The 22586-nt window shown below is 35.9% G+C and overlaps 1 protein-coding gene across 4 annotated transcripts in view; it reads right to left on the bottom strand.

Moving 5' to 3' along the window:
- Window positions 1-1524: 1524 nt before the first annotated feature.
- The window catches only part of FRRS1 (ferric chelate reductase 1), a 58183-nt gene continuing 37121 nt past the window's right edge, over window positions 1525-22586 (bottom strand). For all 4 annotated transcript variants that reach the window (XM_058303136.2, XM_058303137.2, XM_058303135.2 and 1 more), the window contains 8 exons: window positions 16381-16494; window positions 14311-14426; window positions 12563-12649; window positions 9477-9574; window positions 9164-9222; window positions 4054-4197; window positions 2636-2697; window positions 1525-2555 (listed from right to left, as the gene is read on the bottom strand). In XM_058303136.2, the coding sequence (XP_058159119.1) occupies window positions 2463-2555; window positions 2636-2697; window positions 4054-4197; window positions 9164-9222; window positions 9477-9574; window positions 12563-12649; window positions 14311-14426; window positions 16381-16494 (773 nt within the window). In that variant the 3' untranslated portion in view covers window positions 1525-2462. The remainder of the gene's footprint in view (window positions 2556-2635; window positions 2698-4053; window positions 4198-9163; window positions 9223-9476; window positions 9575-12562; window positions 12650-14310; window positions 14427-16380; window positions 16495-22586) is intronic.

The following is a 22586-nucleotide window of genomic DNA, read 5'->3' as shown; positions in this document are numbered from 1 at the left end:
AAAAACAGAAATTGCGTCAGTTTTAAATGCTATCCTTACCACAATTTTCTAGGCTTTGTTTCATTTTTTCAAAAACCTTACTTTTCATTTTATGAAGGATACCTTCTTTAAAAAGAAGACAAGGTTTTTGCTCATCATTTTGGGGAACATTGCCAAAGATATAAAGGTATTTAGTTTAGCAATCACTCCTATCAAGAGAAATAAAAAGAAAACAGATTGTTTACTATAGAAACTAGGTGAAAACTGAGAAGAGTGAAAAATCAGCATCTTCAATTTCTGGGTATCAACTGCCAATAAAGAGAAGAATCATAATTCCAACCTAATGAAAATATTTGATCTATTAGTATTAAGAAACAAAAGACTTCTTAGGACAATTTTGTATGGTAAAGGATGAGATATTAAAATAGTATCAACAGATGAATCAGTGAAAACAGAAAAGTTAAAATACCTTACCCTGAGCATTGGAAAATCTCACAATTTCACATATTTTGAAAAATAAACATAACTTTCCCTTAAAAGATGTTTTCCTTCTCATATATAGAATAAAATTTATTAAGAAAAATTTATTAACTTTTAAATCACTTATAATGAAAAACTGGAAGAAAATATTTTAGTATACACTTAATTTGTTATATTAAATGTTTTTTGTTTTTAATAAAGACACTCAAAAGGAAAGTTTAGACTATAAATAGAAAAGTCTGGCACTTATAGAAGATGAACATATATATTTAAGGCCTAAGCTTCTTAGGATAAATACCTCTATAGAGAAGAAAAACAGTAATTCCAAATCATTCAACCCAGTAAAAAATGTAAGATGCATAGCTGAAGCCAGTATTTACACCAAGTGGAAATCAGGTCCTTGGGCCAAACAGAAAATATAAACAGAAAGAACACCTAAAGAAATAATTGTTTGACTCCCTAAACTTTTTTTATTGTAAGAATGTCCAAGTTTTGTTTGTTTCCTTTGCCTAAGATAGTTATAGTCATTTATTACAAGGTCAAGCAAATGTAAAGGGAAATGTCAAACAAATTTTAAAATAATCATGGTTAGAAAACAAACAAGCAACAGAAATGAAATCCGAAAATATCAGCTATGCTCCCAATTTTGAGTTTCTGCCCCACAAACCGGCCCCAAACCCCTGCCCCCACAAAAAAGCAAAACTTTTCGAATGCAAATTAAGACAAGTTGGTAGAATCTAAAGGAAATGCCATCTCATGATGTTAACTAAATGCTAAAAATGAATCACAAAACACAGAAACAGGAATATAGCAGTACTTCAGTGTTCCAGCACCATCCCCTGGCTAGAAAGCCTCATAGCAAATATAAAACAGAAGATAAATTACTGGACTAGGAAGGAAAACAACAATGATAACTTTTCATTAGAGCATTGGAACAAAATAGAATCAACCCTATTATCTAATTTCTGCAAAGAAAGAGAACAACTATTAGGATGTTTGCAAGGATGAGTTTTATTAATTTGGAAATGCAAGTCAATAATCTCCAAATGCATTAGGACTTAAATCTTTTTTTTTAAAGTAAACTTTATTTCAACTTCAAAAAATAAAATAACAGACAAAAGGCAGCTCAACAAAATATTGAAGCATATCTCATTTTATCCTGAAAACAAACACAATTGTTTTGCCAGTGTTCAGAAAGATACATAAATGAGCACAAACAAGTTAATTGACATGACAAAGAAAAAAACACTTTAATCATATTCACATCTCAGAAAACTATAAGTACTTAAATCTTATAGTCAAAGCAATTAACATATAAAATGCCATTTCAATTCTGTAGCTGATTAAAGAGGGTCTCTAAGAAGAAGATGTGTATTGCATTTTATTGCTAAGAAATAAATTATACGATTTGTATTATATGTAAATGTTATTATAGGTTGTATTTAAATATAGTTAAATATAGTATATTTAAATGTTAATAAAACCCACAGTAGTGTGTGCCTCCCCCTCTACCTTTATCAGAGACACAGTTTTTCACAAAGTCCTAGGAATGAAACTTCAGATAAACTAGTTAAAATAACTTTTTCTCTAACGTACCACAGACTTTTGTATTCCAAAATATATTTATTAATAAAATCTTTTTATCCTGCTGACATATTGATTTGCTTGTTTTCCCAAACGGTTCTTGTTTTATTTTCCCTGAATATCAACATTGTTAAAACTCTCAACACTGAAAACATATGAGAGCAGTTTCTCCTCAAACAATAACCTTCCCTTTAATAAGGACCCAAGTCACACAAAACCTCATCATCAGTTTACAGTCCATTTGACCCTGCTGAATGTTGATCTCTAAAAACCAGACTTCAGAATTCCTCTATAAACAGGCCCATGGGCTTCCAAGTTAGAGTTCAAGAATATGCTCAAGGCAGTCAGGATAGACTTCAAGTTTCTTTGGCTGTGTAATAATTATTACCTGGTCTGCAAAAGCCAAGGCCTTTGCTTGTTCATAGCTTGTTGATTGCAGATAAGAATATGATGAGAAAAGTCACGTTTCCACAGACATAAATTGCTAACACCGCCTTTTTAAAAGCATGGCCCTGAAAGAAAAATTGAGACATGAAAAAAAGAAACTACCACTAGTAAGGTTCGTGTCAATAAATAAGGAAAGAGGACTTACTTCTGCTTCAGCTGCAGTAAATGACTGAAGGATCTGAATGCTAGCATCATCCAGTATTTCAACTGTCAAGACCAACGACATAAGTTTATCAAGGTCAGTGGTATATGGGTAAACGAACTGTCCAAAAAACCAAAGCCCTGATTTGTAGCATTTGTTGATTTCCAGGGTATAAATTCTTCCATGATAGCTTATTTCAAGCTACTAAAAGTTGCAAACTTCCTGAATATTTAAGGCTCTCACAAATTGAGACAAGCCAGCTCCAGCTCACACCTGTCCATGAACTTAAAATAAGCTCTCCCTTTCTATTCAATAAACACCACATCAAAGCCCTAACAATCTAAGTATTAAATATGTATGTATTTTAAACCGCAAGCCATAATTCACTGGTCATCAAAAGCCCATCTATGTACTGCTATCAAGAACCAAAAACGGCAGGACAGATATTTACTACCCAGCTCCACACAACATAGACGTTACACCACAAAGGGTTTTTGTGTTCAGGTCACCCTCACCTACCAGTTTGGAGGCTAAAACCTGATAGGATATAGAGTACACTTATCCTAGAATACAAGCTTCTTAAAAACGTTATCCATTCTCTACTGATCTCTCCACTCCTAAGGGGGGCTATAGTATCTTTTATTTATTTATTTGTCTCTTTTTTTTTTAAAGATACATAGATCACAAAAAAATGTTACATTAAAAAATATAAGAGGTTCTTCCCATATACCCCACACCCCTTCCCACCCCACTCCTCCCACATCAACAGCTCTTTCATCATTGTGGCACATTCATTGCATTTGGTGAATATATTCTGGAGCACTGCTGCACCACATGGATAGCGGTTTACATTGTAGTTCACACCCTCCCTCAGTCCATGGTATCATGACCCTGCCTGGTACCAAACCAAAACTGACCATACCACTAGAGAGCAAAGTGTTAATAGGTCCTTCCATCCAGCTCAATATACAGTCATCTATGTATAAGGTAATCGAAGTGATAGCCCATGGTAATTTTGTTTGGTAGTTAAAATTTGCCTGAAGCTCTGCCCTAGGTTGACTTGGGGTATTCTCTCTTCCTTTACCTCAGAGGTCCCTCAGTTCCAGGCATTCAGGGTACACATGTGTGCCAGCTCCAACTCAAACCAGCAGGCAAAATTAAAAATACTGAAAAGGAAGACTTCTTCCCTAAAACATAAAGCCTAAAATCTTTTCCTTATATTTTACTCACAAATTCCAGTACTAATGAATGTAAATAACAAAGGCAGAAAATTTCCACAATTTCTACCATGGGTCATTAATCAGGATTTTTAGTGAGCTGCAATGTGTTATTCAACCAGTAGTACCAGGAACCTATCCAATCATATTCCAATTGTTTATATAAAAGTGATTTTACATAGCATGCCTTTTTGTGCAAGTTACCTTTCCGAGTGAGTCGGTAAGCATGGATCTCCAGAACAATCTCAGTCCCAACATGCCAGGCTACAAATCCAGTCATTGCAAATGTTTTCCATGGATCAGGAAGATTCAATCCTGGTAAATCCATCCCCAGGAACATTGCTGCCACTAAGGTAAAAATAAAAATTGTATTAAAATGTAGTCTATACTAAAAGAGGTAATTTCGTGTATTTGTATTATGTGTGTACTATAACAAGTTAAACAGACTAAAGGAGTTTACTGGGAGAAAAAGATTAATATTTAAGACCACATAGTTAATTTAATTTTTTTCCTGTAAGGCCATACAGGGCAAGACAGGAAATTATAATCAACCAATGGATTAAAAAGTTTTAAATCTGCAAAGAAGGAAAGAAGAAAAGTATAGCAACAATTGCTACTTACAGTCCTCCTTCCATGAAGAATCCCCATAGACTACAGGAATGTTAGGAAAGGAGAGGAAAGCTTTGGTATTTATTGTAAAAGGCATCAAAACATATGGGGTAAGGACAGACTTATAGACCAATGGAATAGAATTGAGAATGCAGATATAAACCCACACATCTATGGCCAAATGATTTTCTGACAAGGGTGCCAAGTTTACTCAATGGGGTAGGAATAGTCCCTTCAATAAATGGTACTGGGAAAACTGGATTATCTACATGCGAAAGAATGAAAGTGGACCCCTACTCACACCATATACAAAAATTAACAAATTAATAAAAACTGATCAAAAACCTAAACATAAGAGTTAAAACAATAAAATTCTTAGATGAAATACAGGGAAATATCTTTAAGAACTGAAATTAGGAAATGAATTCTTAGAATTCACACTGAAAGCACATGCAATAACAAAAAAAAAACAGATAAATTAGATTTCATCAAAATTTAAAAGTTTTGTGTGTCAAATGACAATATTAAGAAAATGAAAACACAAGCAACAAAATGGGAGAAAATATTTGGAAACAATACATCTAATAAGAGTTTTACATTGAGAATACACAAAGAATTCCTACAACTGAACAACAAAAAGACAACCAACCCAATTTAAAAATAGGCAAAGGACTTCAACAGATATTTCTCCAAAGAAGGGATACAGGGAAGTGGATTTGGCTCAACTGATCGAGCATCCACCTACCACATAGGAGGTCCAGGGTTCATACCCAGGGCCTCCTGAACCATGTGGTGAGCTGGACCATGCGCAGTGCTGATGTGCGCAAGGAGTGCCATGCCACACGGGGTGTCCCCTGCATAGGGGAGCCCCCTGCACCTGGAGTGCACCCCATAAGAAGAGCCTCCCCGTGCAAAGAAAGCACTGCCTGCCCAGGAGTGACACCGCACACATGGAGAGCTGTCGCAGCAAGATTGGGGATGAGCCTCCCTGGTGCTGAGGGATTACTATCAATCACTAACTGGTGATGTAACTAGAAAGAGACCTTGAATAAAAGGGTCAACTCAGACCAGCAGAATGTCTTAGCCCACACGTTGGATCAAGTGTTAAAAACTGCTTTTTGACCTTGAATAAAAGGGGGGATGGGTGGGGGCGGGGTATATGGGGACCTCATATTTTTTAATGTAACATTAAAAATAAATTAATTAATTAATTTTAAAGGGAGAGGGGGGAATGGCAAAGATAAATGAGCTTATATGCCTAAGATTCTTCCAAAAAGAGTCAGGAGGTCATCAGAGGAGTCATGCTTATACACACCTCAGCAGGACCCCAGGGAGAACCAAAGCAGATACAACCCTAGGTGCTGGTTTTCCTGAAGGCTACGGAGATCCACAGGGTATACGGTCATGGCAGATGGATGTGGAATTCTGCGCCATGTCAGAGGGCCATGCTTTGGAATTTGTGCTCCTGAGTGTGATGGAGCTGGACTCAGATGTGACCTTTCTACACATGCCTCTTCTGTCACTTCTACTGAACCTGTGATTGGCACTAGGGATGGTCCATACTCAGGGGACTTGAAGCTCTGAACAGCCCATGTACCAGCTGGGCTCTGAGTCTCAGCAGAGTTGCAACTCCTACTCTCTGGTTCATTGGACTTACCCAGGTCATCTAACAGGGAGGTGAAGATGGTTAACCACCACACCAGGGAAACAAGAGTGCCTACAACTGCAAGCAAAGGAATTGCATCCATCATCCATGTGGAATCTAAGCCCCCTCTTGATCTAGAGGTGGAGTGGACAACACCATCTCAGGGTCCACAGAATGGAGAAATAGAATATGGATTAGAGTGGACTTACTGATATTCTACTATTAAACTATTGTGACTAGTAATGGAAGAACTTGTGGCATTGAGGTGGAGAAAGTGGCCACGGTAGTTGCTAAGGGCAGGGAGAAGGAAGAAGAGATGTGATGTGGGGGCATTTTGGGGACTTTGGATTGTCTTGAGTGATATTGCAGTGTCAGATGCTGGACTTTGTATATCTTGCCATAACCCACTGAATGTACCGGGGGAAAGCGTGAACTACAGGGTAAACTATTATCCATGTGGTGCAGCAGTGCTCCAAAATGTGTCCACCAAGCACAATGAGTGTGCCACAATGATGGGGGAGGTTGCTGGTGTGGGAGGAGTGGTGTGGGGGTGTGGGAGGTATATGGGAACTTCTTACTTTTTTTAATGTAACTTTTTTTGTGTGATGTATATATCTTTAAAAAATACAGTTTACAAAAATGATGGGGGCGGCGGACTTGGCCCAGTGGTTAGGGTGTCCGTCTACCACATGGGAGGCCCGCAGTTCAAACCCCGGTCCTCCCTGACCTGTGTGGAGCTGGCCCATGCACAGTGCTGATGCACGCAAGGAGTGCCCTGCCATGCAGGGGTATCCCTGCATAGGGGAGCCCCATGCACAAGAAGTGCACCCCGTAAAGAGAGCCGCCCAGTGCAAAAGAAAGTGCAGCCTGCCCAGGAATGGTGCCGCACACACGGAGAGCTGACACAACAAGATGACGCAACAAAAAGAAACACAGATTCCCATGCCACTGACAACAACAGAAGTGGACAAAGAAGACGCAGCAAATAGATACAGAGAACAGACACTGGGGTGGGGAGGGGGAAGGAAGGGGAGATAAATAAATAAATAAATAAATAAATAAATAAATAAATAAATAAATAAATAAATAAATAAAAATGATGAAGTGGGTGGTGGGAAGTGGGTTATATGGGAACCTCTTGTTTTTTATGTTTTTTAATGTAATATTCTTTGTGATCTATTAATTTAAAAAGTGTAAAAAGAAAAGATACTTGAAATAAAATTTAAAACATTTTTGGCAAAAAAAAAAAAAAAAGGAGACAGATTCCCAGTACTGCTGACAAGAATGCAGGTGGACAAAGAAGAACACACAGAGAGCAGACAGTGGGGTGGGGGGTGGGGGAGGGGAGAGAAATAAATAAAAAATAAATAAATCTTTAAAAAAAAAAGAAGAGATACAAATAGCCAATAAGCACATGAAAAAATGCTCAACATCATTAGTCACTTGGGAAATGCAAATCAAAAGCACAATGAGAAACCACCTCATACCCACAAGAATGGCTTTTTTTTTTTTTAATGGAAAATAAGTACTAGCAAGGATGCAGAGAAACAGGAATCTTAGATTCCTTAGGAATGCAGAACGATGCAACTGCTATGGGAAAACTGCTTGGCAATTTCTCAAAAAGTTAAACATACCCAAAAGAACTGAAAGCCAAGACTCTGACCGGTATTTGTACCCCAATGCCATATCAGCATTATTCACAATCACCAATAGTTAGAAACAACACAAATGTCCATCATCAGATGAATGAATGAACAAAATGCACTATATAGAGTTCTGATACATGTGACAATAAGGGCGAATCTTGAAAACATGTTAAGTGAAATAAATTAGACAAAAAAGGACTAATATTGTACATTTCCACTTAAATGAAATAGCTAGAATATATAAATTCATAGAGACATAGGTTACCAGGGGGAGGGGGAGGGAGAATGGGGAGCTAATACGTAGAGGGTTACTGTTTGGTGGTGTGGGAAAGTTTTGGCAGTGGACGATGGTGAAGGTAGTACGACATTGTGAATATCGTGAACCCCACTGAATGGTATGTTTGGGAATGGTTGAGATGGGAAAGTTTTTGTTGTTTATATATATTTCTTCAATTTCTTAAAAAGAGCAACTAAAGAGACAATGACCATTAAATGCAATCCATAGTCTTGGACTGAAATCAATAAAGGAGAACATGATGAAAGGGTATTCTTGGAACATGATAAAACTAGAATATGAAAGTAAGTTTTATATCTACATTAAATTTCTTGAACTTGATAGATGTACTTAAGGTGGATACATACATGAATATCTTTGTGCACAGAAATATTAAGTTTCAAGGAGCATGAGGTATATAACCTACTCTCAAATGGTTAGAAAATTATAGAGAGATAAATGAGAGAGAAGGAGGGAGGGAGGGCGGGAAGGAAGGAGATGGCAAATGTGGCAAAACGTTAAAAAAAAAAGTGGATCTGAGTATCTAGGTGACCATGTGTCGAAGTTCTCTATAGGATATTTGTATTATTTTTGTAACTGTCCTGTACTTTGGAAATTATTTCAAAATAAAAAGTTTAAGAATGAAAAACAGTATATTTGGATAATCATGTCTGACTTTTGAAACCAACCCTACCTTGGAGGGTATGGGTCATGTGGAAAGGACCTGGAGATGGAAGGTGGGCACAACTGCTAACCCCAGCCTAACTCATAAGCAACCTGCAATTTGAGCAGCTCGAATGTTTGGCCATGAACATAATTACATCTCTGGCAAAAGCGAATGCTAAAAAGTCTTAAAAGGAGAGTTTTAAAGTCATTTTAAAGAACCTTAAACTGAAAATTGAAATAATAGCTTAAATAATTACCCCCAGAAATTACTTTCTGGAAGTCAATGTTTAAGGCTGATTTCTGCTTAGCAACCAATTACTCCAATTACTAATGCATCTAAAAATCATTTAAGTCCAATTACAACTTGCAATATAAACAACCAGCAATTATATATGAATAAGTGGCATCACAATTACTTACCTGCTATAAACAACCAGCAATTATATATGAATAAGTGGCATCACAATTACTTACCTGCTATTATTCTAGCAGCTGTTCCCATACTCCAATGAGTCCAGTTAAATATTTGCCTTCTACCAAAATAAAGAACGAGTCAGTATTCTTAAAAATGATGGCATTACAATGAATTTGCAAACAAATAAAAATCATGCAAGTTCCCTTATTGCCTAGGAATAGATAACTGGAAAATATTTTAAAGCATGTTAAAGGAAATAAAATTTGTCACTAAATTTTATAAAATGCAAGGTGTTTCCACTGATTGAAAAGGGAGTTTGCCAACTAAAGATATCCACATTAAGAATATTTATCTATAAAAGCTATTAAGTACCTTGGACCATGTAAAGGTGGCCTGAAGGCTGCCAGAAGAGGCTGAAGAACTGCCAAAGTCATCACTAAACAACCAAAGTATGGGTGATAACCTGCATGCTAAGCAAAGTTACATCATTTTTATGATCTCCATCTCTCCCAACAATTTTAATTCTCAAGTTAAAAATAATACATTCCTGCAGGTGTAGCTCAGTGGTTGAGTGCTAGCTTCACATGTACAAGGTTCTGGGTTCAATCCCAGGTATCTCAAAAATAAATAAATAAATAAACATATACACACAATTCTTGGTGTTTTCCATGGCCTTGAACATTTCATCACAATATTAACAACAACAAAAACAATAGCAATAATAATAATAGGCACCATTCATTGATCTATTTTGTACCAGGCACAAATGTTACATACATTATTATCACTAATCCTCACTACAATGCTTGACAGTTGGGTTATCAATATCCCAATTTTACAAATGGGGGAACTGAGGTTCAAAGACATCAAGTACCCAGTCTAAGAGTTATCAAGCATCAAGTCTAAGGCCATTGCAATGTGTAAATTTTGCAGTGGCAAAATGTTAGAAGACCCCAACAAGAGGACTGTCATTTGTAAACCAACTCAAAGCAGTTAGTATCCTCATGGTGGAAACAACAAACCCAGTGTATTGTAATTATTTGTTTAGACCTTGGGTTTCCTTGAGTTGTGTGTTCTGTTTCCCTGTAACACTGTGCATAACAGTCTTAGCAACTCAATAAACATTTGTTGATTAAGAGAATAACTTGAATGAAGAGCTAACCAAAGAAAACTATCAACACAGTATCTCAATGGTTTCTGCTACATTCCTCTATTAGTAATTTTGTGTGCCTGCTCCAAACAGCAGACAGTTGGATAGAGCATTTTTGCACAGTGATTTCACCTAAAAACTTAAAAGCTATGAAGATGCTTTAACACATGGCATGTTTAGAAGCAGGGAGATGATAGCACAGATAATCTCTGGGTCTGTTTTCTAGAACAAGGACATAGTGGTCTCTAAACCATGATAAGACATGTTTGTAAATAGGAACTAAATGCTGACAAAAGAGCACAATAAAACACTTTCAAACCATGGAATCACTTATACACGGGTAAAATTATAGCCATGACTATGGAGATGGAATGAGATAGATACCTCTAATAAAAATAGTAACAGCAAACAACAAAAGGTTTGTGTGTTCTTAGAATATGCTGGTAACTATTCTAAATGCTTTGTTTATTATCTCTCAATCCTCACAGAAAGCCTATGAGATATATACTATGATATTCCCATTTTACAGATGAGTAGAGTGAGATATAGAGAAGTTAAGTAATTTGCTCAAGGTATCCCAGATAAATAAGTGATGATGTCAGAATTTGAACCCAAGTACTCTAACCATAGAAACAAAGTACTTAATATTTATACTACATGATCATAAACTACAAAGATTTGTTCAAAAACCACAAAGCATACCAAATCAGTGTTATCCTTGTCCCAAATACCTGAATAAAATAATATTCTGATGTCTTGATTCATGTCAGAAAATCTAAATTCCTTAAAAATAAATTGGTCAGTTAATCCACATTTGTGACCTGAAATTTATCAATCTTATTCCTTGGAACCCAATTTCTGAAATATTAAATTTTGATATAAAATTCCAACTCACTATGAAACTGGAAGCGTACAGTGGAAGCACAGACTCTACCACTTATTCTCAACAAGCCTTATTCATTCATTCAATAAATATTTACTAAGTGCCCACCTAACACCAGAGCCTATTCTGGGCACTTATGATACATCAATGAACATTCCAATAAAAACCCCACTCTGATGCAGTTTACATACTTGTATAGGAAGGCAAATGAAGAAGCTTAATAAATAATAAAGTATATGGCATCATATAAGGTAATGAGTGCTATAGGGGGAAAAAACAGTGCAGTGCAGGATTCATTGAGAAGGTATTATTTGAGCAAAGACTCAATAAGATGTGGGAGTAGGAGAAGCACATCCCAGAAGAAAGAATCTTTGCAATAACTGTAAAGTAGGAACGTGCCTGCCATGTTTGCAGACCAGCAAGCAGACCAGTATGGTAAGAGATGAACAAAAGTATATAGGGGATGAGTTCAGAGTCATAACTGGCAGCCACATCATACAGGGCATTATAAAGACTTTGGCTTTTACTCTGAGTAAGACGGAGAGACATTAGAAAAATTTATTTGGGACACAGGAATGACATGGTCTGATTTACATTTTTATAGAATCATTCTGCCTCCTTTGTTGAAAGCAGACTATACGTGGGTAGGGAGACCAATTAGGTGGCTACTGCAATGGTGCAGGTAAAAGATGATGGATGGCAGCTCAAACCCAGGTAGGATCAGTGGTAGTGAGAAGTGCTAGATTCTGAATATATTTTAAATGTACAGCCAATAGAATTTCCTGATGAGCTGAATACAGAGTATGCAAGAGAAGGGGAGTTAAGGATAACTCCAAGGTTTTGGCCTAAGGATGGAACTGCCAACAGCTAATATGGGATGGCAGCTGATGGAACAGAAGGGGGAGGAAAGATCATAAAGTCCATTTTGGACATGTTAAGTTTGAGTTGTCTACCAGACATGCAAACTGAGATCCTGAGTTGATATCTGGATGTGTGATAGCACATGTAAAGTACTTAGCATAGTTGATCAAAAGTAGAAATGATATTAATGTTAGCTTAGTGGTAATCATAATACTGGGTTGGAGAAAACCACATACATTGTTCATGTTCCTCATACACTGTGCTTTGAATCTTCACCATTTTATAGTGAGAAAAACTCTCTACAGCTATAGTGAGGACATAACATTTTGATGCAGCCAAAAAATATACTTCATTACAAAGTAATCTGCACTGTTCTTATTCCATCCCTGACCCTCCAATCCCTGAGTCCAAAGCATATGAAATAAATGTCAGACAATTCAAAAAGGAAAGAAGGAAGAATATACACAGAAATATCTCTTTATCCATCATTTGAGAATAAAATGGCAATACACTTGCTATCAAAATGAATTTATATGAAAGCACCCTGTTTTAGGGTATACTTACCCAACTCCAGCCTCCTCTGTATATAAAAGGCAGGAAGAAAGCAATGCAGGTGAGGGCAGATGTAGTGGCCATGAGCAGCCGATGTATCTGCAAGGGCAGAATGACAAAGTGAGAAGACAGTTGGCTACGTTAAGAGGCAGAAGTTGGTGTTACTATGGGGAAAAGATCCTGGGGTGAACCTGGCTGAAGGCATGCATTCGACGGACATCTATTCATAGTTTGTGGTCAGTTAAAATAAAAAATCTGAGTAAACCACTGAACTTCAAACAACACCCTAAGCTGCTGCCCTCATCATCCAAAAGCATTTGCCAAGACGTTACCTTCACAGGGCAGAAGGAATAGATATTTCAAATACAATACTTTCTTGCCAAGTGCTCCACTTCCTTCCAAAGACATGTGTTAAATTCCAACACCAGGCACTGTTCTATATCAGATCCAATGAGACAGGAAGGAAAAAGAAAATACTGTCTCCTGAAGAGCTTGGGATATAATCGAGGAGGCAAGAGAATCATATATGGAAGAACTAAAAATAACAATTAGTTCAAGGAAATCATTAAAGCAGTGGAATGACATTAAAGTGCAGATCGAAATCCCTCAAAAATTACCGTGTACACAGGTGGAGTATAACTATATAATTCATTGTCCACATCAGGAGAATATTCAGAATGAAAATGGGCACTATTAATTGATTATGCCAGGACAACTGGGGCAAATCATAACTATCCCAAGGAAAATAGGATATATGGTGACCATCTACATAAATCATAGTTTTAAAGGCAGTGGGGGATTTAAGAGCAGATAAAAAGAAAGCACATGAGCAGATAAAAAGGGGGGCAGGCAGACGCAGAATCAGAAGCAAGTCCTGTAGCAATAGGGAGAACAAATAAAACAGAATGCTTCCAACCATGTGAGAATGGTTGCCATCCAATAGGGAGAAATGAGATTAGATATGGTAAATCCTTAAATTGCAAATTTATATGAATATGAAGTACTAAAGTCACACTCTAATAAAGTTAAAACCATTCAAATAAGCAGTATCTTTTTTCTACAAACAGGCCCACTTACTACTTCAGTATATATGCTCATTAATTGTCCCCATATATGCCAGCATCTATACTCCATGACACATGAAAGAGGTTTGTTTGCTTTGTTTTGAACAGTACTTATTGATTCATGCTCATGTTTTATTAAAAGACTACATCACCGCCCCCCCCCCCCATGGGAATGGGGCAGCATGCAAAAAACACCTCCAGATTCTCTTTCCACCAACACAGGAAATAAATGATCTTGATTGGCAATGTAGAAATAACCCAACACTTTATGGTCCATCAACCAGACGGGTAAGCCTCTACTTGGAAATGCATTAAGTACCCACTATTGTTTTCTTCTCTCTCTTGCCTCCCTGGACCCATCTACACTCAGGGTGATGGGTGAAAGCTGTACCAGCCTCCCCACCCCCCTGCAACAACTGGAGGTGTAATTCAGGATCATCGGGTCCCAAAGTCTATGTTACAAAGGGACACATTCTCCAATCCAACTCGACCCTTCACAAAGCTGTCTCTGTTTTGATCTCCATCAAGCATTGTGTGTCCATTCTCCATCAGTTAGGAAACCAGAGGGAAAGAAGAAACGATCAGTATCCCAAACCTATAATAATAGTAACTGCATAAGAATGCATATTCCACATGCATTTGTGTGTGCAATGTTCAAATAATTTAGAATTACTTTAAACTTTTCTCCCCATTTACCTGAAACCAAGCTGCCTCACCAAATAAGAAAGCCTTTGGCCAAACAGGTTTGAAGAACCGGGCAATCAGTACACCTATGCTAACGGCTGTCATCCAGGCCACAAACATCAAGGCACCTACAAGTAAGAATACACACTGGCTGAAATCACACATTAATTAAGCCATTCCTTCAGTGACCAAGCCAAATATTGAGAAAATACAGAAGGCCAGCAACATTCATTCAGTGGGCCTAAGTAAAACCTATAAAGGCCCAACAATCAGTTTTTAACATCCCTACTACTACTACTTCTAATTGCTGACATTAGAAGCAATTATGTGGCAGACCCTGCCTCTAAGTGCTCTACATGTACTCATTTAATTTATATTCACAGCAGTCTTATTAAGTAATTACAATTATTTTTCCAGTTTTACTGGATGGGGTAACTAAAGTATAAAGAAGTTAAATATTATAACCTGCCCAAAGTTACAAAGTTAGGTTCAAACCCAGTCTGGCTTCGGCAGTTGTGCCCTTAGCCATTATGTTAATGCAGATTGTCTGCTGTTATTTCAGAAGGTTCTTATACCTCACTCCAAAACAGTGGAAAACAAATAGGCACACTATTTCTGAATCCAATTATTGCTAAACTAAAACTACAACATGAGTAGAAGTAATTTAACAATAAAGTTATGTTCAAACTTAACTGTGATGACATGTGTTGAAACTCTACTAGAATGGGTAACTGGCAAATATAAAAGAAATACAAAATAAAGAAATGCCTCCAAAATACTAATATTTTACAAGAGTGTGCTAGTTAGGTTCATGTGTCAACTTGGCTAAGTTATGGTGTCCAGTTGTTTGGTCAAGCAAGCACTGGCCTGATTGTTTCTATGAGGGTGTTTCGTGGATGGATTTAAATCTCCAGTCAGTTGATCACATGGATGGCTGATTACTTCTACAATCAACTTGAGGAGACTGCCTTCAGCAATGAGAGAAGCCTGATTCAGTATACTGAAAACCTGAAAGAGAGAACTGATGATTTCAGCAGTCAGAAAGGAGAATTTCTCTTTGCTTTAATCAGCCAGCTTCTCCCAGGGAATTCATCAAGAAGTTCCCAATCTATAGCCTGCCCGACAGAATCCAGATTTTTAGTCCTGTCAATTGTTTCTCTGGAGAACCTTGACTAATACAAATAGTCTACAATATACCATGTTATTTCCGTACTGTTACATCCCATCTTTTTTTCCTTTTTCTTTCTTTTTTTTTTTTTTTTTTTTTTTTTTGAGGTACTGGGGTCAGAATTGAACCAGGACCTAGTATGTGGGAAGCCAGCACTCAACCACTGAGCCACAGCAGCTCCCTGAGTTGATTTTTTCATTCATTTGCTTGTTGTTTGTCTTTTTGTTCTGCTTTAGGAGGCACCAGGGACCAAACCTGGGACCTCCCATGTGGGAAGCAGGCACTCAACCACTTGAGCCACGTCTGTACATCCCATCTTTATTTTACCAATAAGCCAAGCTATTTTTCAAATGGAATCAACTTTCATCTGCAAAACCCAGAGCAAATTAGGCTACTGCTCGTCCAACCTAGGTCCATTCATCTCCTACATATATAATACCCAAGTATATCACTGAGTACTTTGTATATCCTCTAACATTTGTACTTTGTTCAGTTCTTCAAGAACAAAACTGTATTTCTGAAACCAAACTACTGCTATAACTAGAAAATCAAAATCGCAAACCACTGTCCTTGGTTAGCAATTATTTAAATAAATGGTATAATTAAAACCTAATCAAAAGTTAAATTGATAAACCCAGTGATGCTCAAACCTGACTACAGATGTCTTTAAAAGCTCCATTTGAAATTTTAATGTGCAGCCAAAGCTTAAACCACTGAATTAGCCCTACCCTCCATTCTTACTAAAAATTAACAGATATTGAGATAGTTAATGCTACCTGCAATTTTTAACACTTAAATATATGAGATTTACAAGCATTTGTTAAATTATACCTGCCACCATCTAATACTGCCAGCACTGAGTCATAAGGCAGTTTATTTCACAAGGTAGTAATATTACTACACATGTAACTTGCCATGAACCTTCAGAAGAGGTAAAGAACGGGATCCTCCTACATCCTCTGGATAGTCCGTCACATTGTATTTTTCAAATGTAATCAAAGGTTGCTGAGAGTGCTTATAAATTCGACCTGAAAATTAAAAAGAAGACAAATAATTACCTCCTCAGGATAGCAGGAACTGAGAAACAGCTGCACAGAATGAAAACAAAATGTAGTAAGGTAATAAAAAATAAATATCAGCAGAGATGGCATTCATATACCAAAGCAACATAAAGACATAGGCAAGGGCACATGGTTTTCTTGAAAATTTTAAATAAATAATTTATCCAACCAAGAGATAAGTCACAACAAGGACCAGGGATGAAGAAGTTATTATGGAAGAACTGATAATAAGAAAGAGATCAAATAAGCAATGGTAAGTCACAATAATTACTGTTCATAGGGTCACAAAACATTGATCATGTCAAATATAATTTTTGAAAGAGAATACACATTAAAAAACTTCTAAGCTAGTAACCACTACCTGCACCTAGAATCCTAGATTAAACCAAAAGAAATTGTGTCTGGGGGGAAAGGGGTACATGAAGGGCAAAGAAGAGCATTTTGATTCTATGTTATTTGGCATATGGTCAGTTTGCATTGGATTCAATTAACCAATCCAAAAACCCATATAATAGTGAGATTTTAAATATGGGGGATTTATTATTGTCTATTACTATTAGTGCTATTTATATATATAATTAAATCTGTTGAATATTTATATATATAAATTAAATCTGTTGAATTTGTAGAATTATTCCAATTGTATGTGCGTGTGTGTGTTTTTCTTTACGTTGGCAAAGAAAAAAATGTAAATAAGCTAAATATTCATCAACAGGAGAATGAGTAAATAAATTTTGTAACATGTATATTTTTGGAATACTAGGCAAGTGTCAAAAAGAATAAAATAATTAAGAAACCAATATATTTGATATATATGGATCTTTGTCCCTAAAAAATAATAAGTACATCTCAATAGTTTCCAAAAACAAATGACTATGCAGGTTATATTTTCTGTCCAAAAATGCAACAAAAAGCTAGAAAAAAAAGTCCACCTAGATATTTACAAAACTACTCTTTTCAATTAAATAGGAAATCAAAATTAAAATCACCAATCCTAGAAATGAATAACAATGAAGACACCTGTGACGCAATCAAGTTACTGTTCAAAAGAAGTTTTCATCATCTTAAAATCGAAATTTTCCTTAAACAAAAAGAAAAAAGGAAAGACAAAATATTGGAAGAATCATTTAATTCAATATTTAAAAATAAATAAATACAAACTAGGAAAGCAAAAGGTGAGGTTGATTAACTCTCCCAATCAGAAACAGAGTGGGCATCGCCATCCCAAATCTTCAAGATTGACAAATGAAGACGTAAGGGTGGAAAGCAACTATGGACTAAAGTAGACTTATTATTATTCTGGCAATGGAAGAAATTATAACACTGATATAAAAGCAATGGCTACCAGAGGTTCGGAGGGGAGGGAAAAGGAAGAATTGGTACAACATAGGGTATTTTTAGGACACTGAAATTGTCCTGCATGACGTTGCAATAATGGACACAAACCATTATACATTCTGTCAAAACCTATAAAATTATACAGTGCAAAGTGTGAACTGTAATGTAAACTACAGCCCATGGTTAGTAGCAGAGCTTCAGTATGTTTTCATCAATTGTAGCAAATGTACCATACTAAATGAAAGATTTTGTTAATGGGGGAAAGTGGGGGAGGGGAAGGGGTGGAATATATAGGAATCCCCCTATATTTTCGATGTAACATTTATGTAATATAAAGCTTCTTTCAAATAAAATTTTAAAAAATAAAGATAGAAATTAACAAGCTAGTAAGCTTAAAATCAGAAAAATCAAGTCTGTAAAAGGCCAATAAAATAGAAAATGTTGGTAAGTCTGACCACAAGATAAAAAGAAACACCACAAGCAATGTTAGAAATGAAAGAGGTGACATAACTGCAGATAAGGAGGTAGTCTTTTAAATTACATGAAAATGCTATTTATAACTTCAAGTCAGTCAAATATTTTCTAAATATAAATGAAATGTATGAATTTCTGGGAAAATCCAGAATTTCAAAAATTGATCCAAGAAGTAGTAACCTGGAGAACAACAGCAGTAGTAGATATTTTTAAAAGGTAGTGAAATATTTTCATCACTAAAGACTTACACTGTTTAAAAAAAAAAAAGAAAGAAAGAAAAGGTACTTTTAAAATTTTTATTCCAGTTAAACTCTTCATTCTACGAGATTAGCATAATACTGAGCCAAAATTAGGCACACACACACAAAATCTCACATCACAGACCAAAATCACTTAAGAATATTGATGCAAAGAGCTTAAATAAAATATTAACAAGTCAAATCAGTTGTGTATTAAAAGAATAATTAAGCATGACAAAGTAAGTTGATCCCAGGAATGTGAAGATTTTTCACCATTAAGAAATCTACTAATATCAAATAATCTAAAGCTTCTTTAATAACCAATAAATAAATAACCTTTAAAAAAACCTACCAGAGTAATTTTTAAAATATCCTCTCAATTGCTACCTAGAAGACATGTGATGAAACTCAGTACGCATTCATGACATAAACTATTTGTAAAGGTAGGATTAGAAAGAACGTTTCCTCAGCACAATAAAGGTTCTCCAGAAAAATACACAAACAGGACACTTAACACTGAATATCAGAAGCATTCCCATCAAAATCAGAAACAAGAATGTTTGCCACATCACCATGGCCATTACACATTGTTCCAAAAGAACTAAACAAGGTAATGAGACAAGAAAGAGAAATGAAGCCTATGAAACTGTCATTACTGACACATGATATGACATTTATCTATAAAATCCACGTCCAATATATTCACCTGGAAAACTAGGTGGCTAAACTGAAGAAAAATATTCAAAAATGAATAGCTTTTTTACATACCAACAAATTTAGAATATGTAAGAAAAGCAATTCCATTCAAAACAGTTTGTTTTTAAAAAACTATAAAATATCTAGGAACGAAAGAGCAAAAAATATATAAGACCTATGTGAATATATGAAGAAAAGCAAAAAGTTTCACTGAAACCTACATCATACACACAAAGGACAGGAATAAATGAAATAACCCAATGGTCCTGGAAAGAGGACTCGTTATTGCAAAGATATAAATTATCCTCCAATGAATATAAAAAATTTTTTATTTAATTCTGATCAAAACCCCAGTAGGATTTTTAACGGACTCTAACAAATCTTTTCTCAAGTTCTTCTAGAACAGGGGTTCTTCATCTTTTTTGTTCCACGGACCCCTTACTAAGTCCACACTTCTGTGTATTATTTAATAAGTATATCACACCTGTACCAACATATCCCTACAAGAATAACATTTTTTTTTAATTTCAATTCAAGCTCATGGCCCCCTGGCTAAGAACCCCTTCTCTAGAAGAACACATACACAACAAAGAATGTAGAATTCTCGACAAGAAAGGCCTGTGAGGGGAAACAGTCTACCAAATTTCACAACCTATAAGAATATTATAATAGCCCCAACTATTGCAGGAATAGATAAACAGATCAATGAGAAACAGACTATAAAGAGTTTGATTTACTGCTAGATTTTTAGTATATGATAAATGGGCTTTTGAAGCAGTGGAGAAAAACGGACTATTCAACAAATGGTTTTCAGACAGCCGGTTATTCATTTGGTGAATACTTTCGCACCAAGGCTTGTTACAACAGAGAAGATCAGAGATAAAGCGGAAAATAAGAAGAGTTTTATGTAATGCATGCCTAGAGAAGAGACCTTCGAAAAGAAAGAGGCAATAAATTGTCTGGAACTACAAAGATGTCAAAAAGAAGAAAGAAACCTACTGAAAATGACAAAAGCACTGAAGATTCTAAAAATACTGCATTAGCAGAGTGGTAGTGGTGAAAAACAGCATTCCCAAAGAGCATGAGAGACATGTTGGAAGAAAAAGTGTTTTTAAACTCAGAATCACTGTGAAGCCATGGCCTACGCATGAATTTATCTTTAGTAAAGCAGAACTACATTAAAATTGTGGAGTCCCCTTGTTTGGCTCCGTTAAAATTCTGGCATTCCACACTAAAGCAGGTTGTATTTGTGCTTAGAATAAGGTTTCACGGTATTATTTGAACTACAGTCTCCTCAAATTCATGTGAGAACAAGGTCTCCTCTTTGATAACTATTTAAATTGGTAGAAATCCTAAATGTGAATTATTTAGTCGCTCAAGTGAGTTCCATTTTTTGGTTGAAATACTCAACATTTAAAACATGACTGCTTGCCTCATGTTCTGACAGTGTCAGCATTATTGATGGAAAATGGCAATTACAAAAAGATTTTGAATGGATAGAAAGATTTTAAAAGACTACTGAAATTAGTACATTTTATATTGAAATGGGTTCCAGAGATTATGATTGTTTTGAAAAATGGTTTCAACATTCCAAAGCATCACTGCTTTTAAGCAGGTTTCAACTTATAAATGGTCTGTATATATATGACTGAAAGAAGATAATGTGATCCTTTCTTCCCCATACAAAGGAATTGGAAAGTGAATCTCCAGGTTTGTTTGCTTATTTTTGCTTTTCACTCTATCCTGTTAAAAATAAAATTGAGCATATGCCCCCAATATATGTATACTGTTGTTAACAAACATGTTCAAGGTCTAGTGTATTCATATATTATGTACACTGTAAATATATTAAAATTGATTTTTAACGAGATAAAATAAATCTAAATAGAAGGTTCTAGTATTTTTCCCTGAATCTTCTGAAGTGTCTTGCAATGTGGGCACCCAAGTTGGGAAATGCCCGTCCCCAGCAGTAAGTTGCCAAACTATAGTCCTGTACACATAACAATCCCTTGGGGTACTTGTTAAAAATATAGATTCCAAGCACCGTCAGAGATTTAGTGGGTCTAGGATAGAGTTCAGGAATCTGCGTTTTTAGCATTCATTCCAGATAACCCTGAAACAGTTGGTTTGTGCACCTCACTCTGAGAAACAGTGCATGAGACAAGGTGTAGATTCTTCCCACCGTGCCTTCAGCACCAAAACATCAACAGGAGTGGAACATTAAACAATGCTCTGTTTCTCATTTATATTATTCATTAATTAGGTTTTACTTACGGAGCATTAGAACTCACAACATTGCGTCTATCAAAAAAAGATGTTCAATTTTCTAAAATGCTGGCCAATAATATAAATGATCAGCATTGTCATACACCCTTACACGCACAATTTATTATACAATTAATCCATTTAAATGAAATTGCTCTTCAGAAAAGTATAAAGTGACTTACAAAGGCAAATCGCTAAATTCCCTTGCAATTTAGGAGATCCACTGAGTCAATAACATTCATGGAGCACCTATTTACATGCTGGACACCAAATGTATTAAACATATGGTAAGGTGGAAAGGACATGGCTTTTGTAATTGGAACACACCTAGGTTTAAATCCTGATCCTCTTACTTGTTTGATTTTAAAAGTTGTTTAGCCACTCTGAATATGTTTTCTTATCTCTACAACGGGCAACCTAATATTTATTTTACAAAGCTTTGGTGAGGAAGGAGATATTTGTAAGTGATAGTAGTAGCTGCAAATACACTAAAAATAACAACAATAATAATAGAAATAACATACTTCTCTACACTGTAGAAATACGTGTAAAAACACAAATAGTTTACCTTTTCCTCACTAAGAAGTAATTTCCTATATTTTCCATGTTCTTAAGTACCGAATAATGTAAAAGATTAGGCTCTGAGGTCAAGCAGCTTGGGTTCAAATTCCAACTCTAGCATTTACTTACCTTGGAAAATTACCTCCCCCTGACTCTAAGCCTCAGTTTTCTCATAGAAAAAAAATGGAATAATAAAAGTACCTATCTTACTTGATTTTATGAAAATAATAATGAAGAGTCTACCTAAAGTGCTTAGCCAGCACCTGGCACTCTGTAAACACAGGAATTTTTATCTATTATTTTCCTTTAACCAAAAAAAGATTTGCAAGCCATAACTGCTGTTGCTGTTGTGAATAAGAATATCTGATCGGTCCCTGATAACTACACATATCACTTAGAACTAAACCTACAAATACTCCTAAAAGTGTTTCCAACACTAAGAGGCTCTTTTATGCTGCTTCAAAATCTTTTGGGCGCCACTGTACC

This window comes from Dasypus novemcinctus, chromosome 9 (genome assembly GCF_030445035.2).
Source record: "Dasypus novemcinctus isolate mDasNov1 chromosome 9, mDasNov1.1.hap2, whole genome shotgun sequence".
Lineage (NCBI taxonomy): Eukaryota > Metazoa > Chordata > Mammalia > Cingulata > Dasypodidae > Dasypus > Dasypus novemcinctus.
Note: the sequence above shows the minus strand (reverse complement) of the source record. Positions and strands in the feature narration are given on the sequence as shown.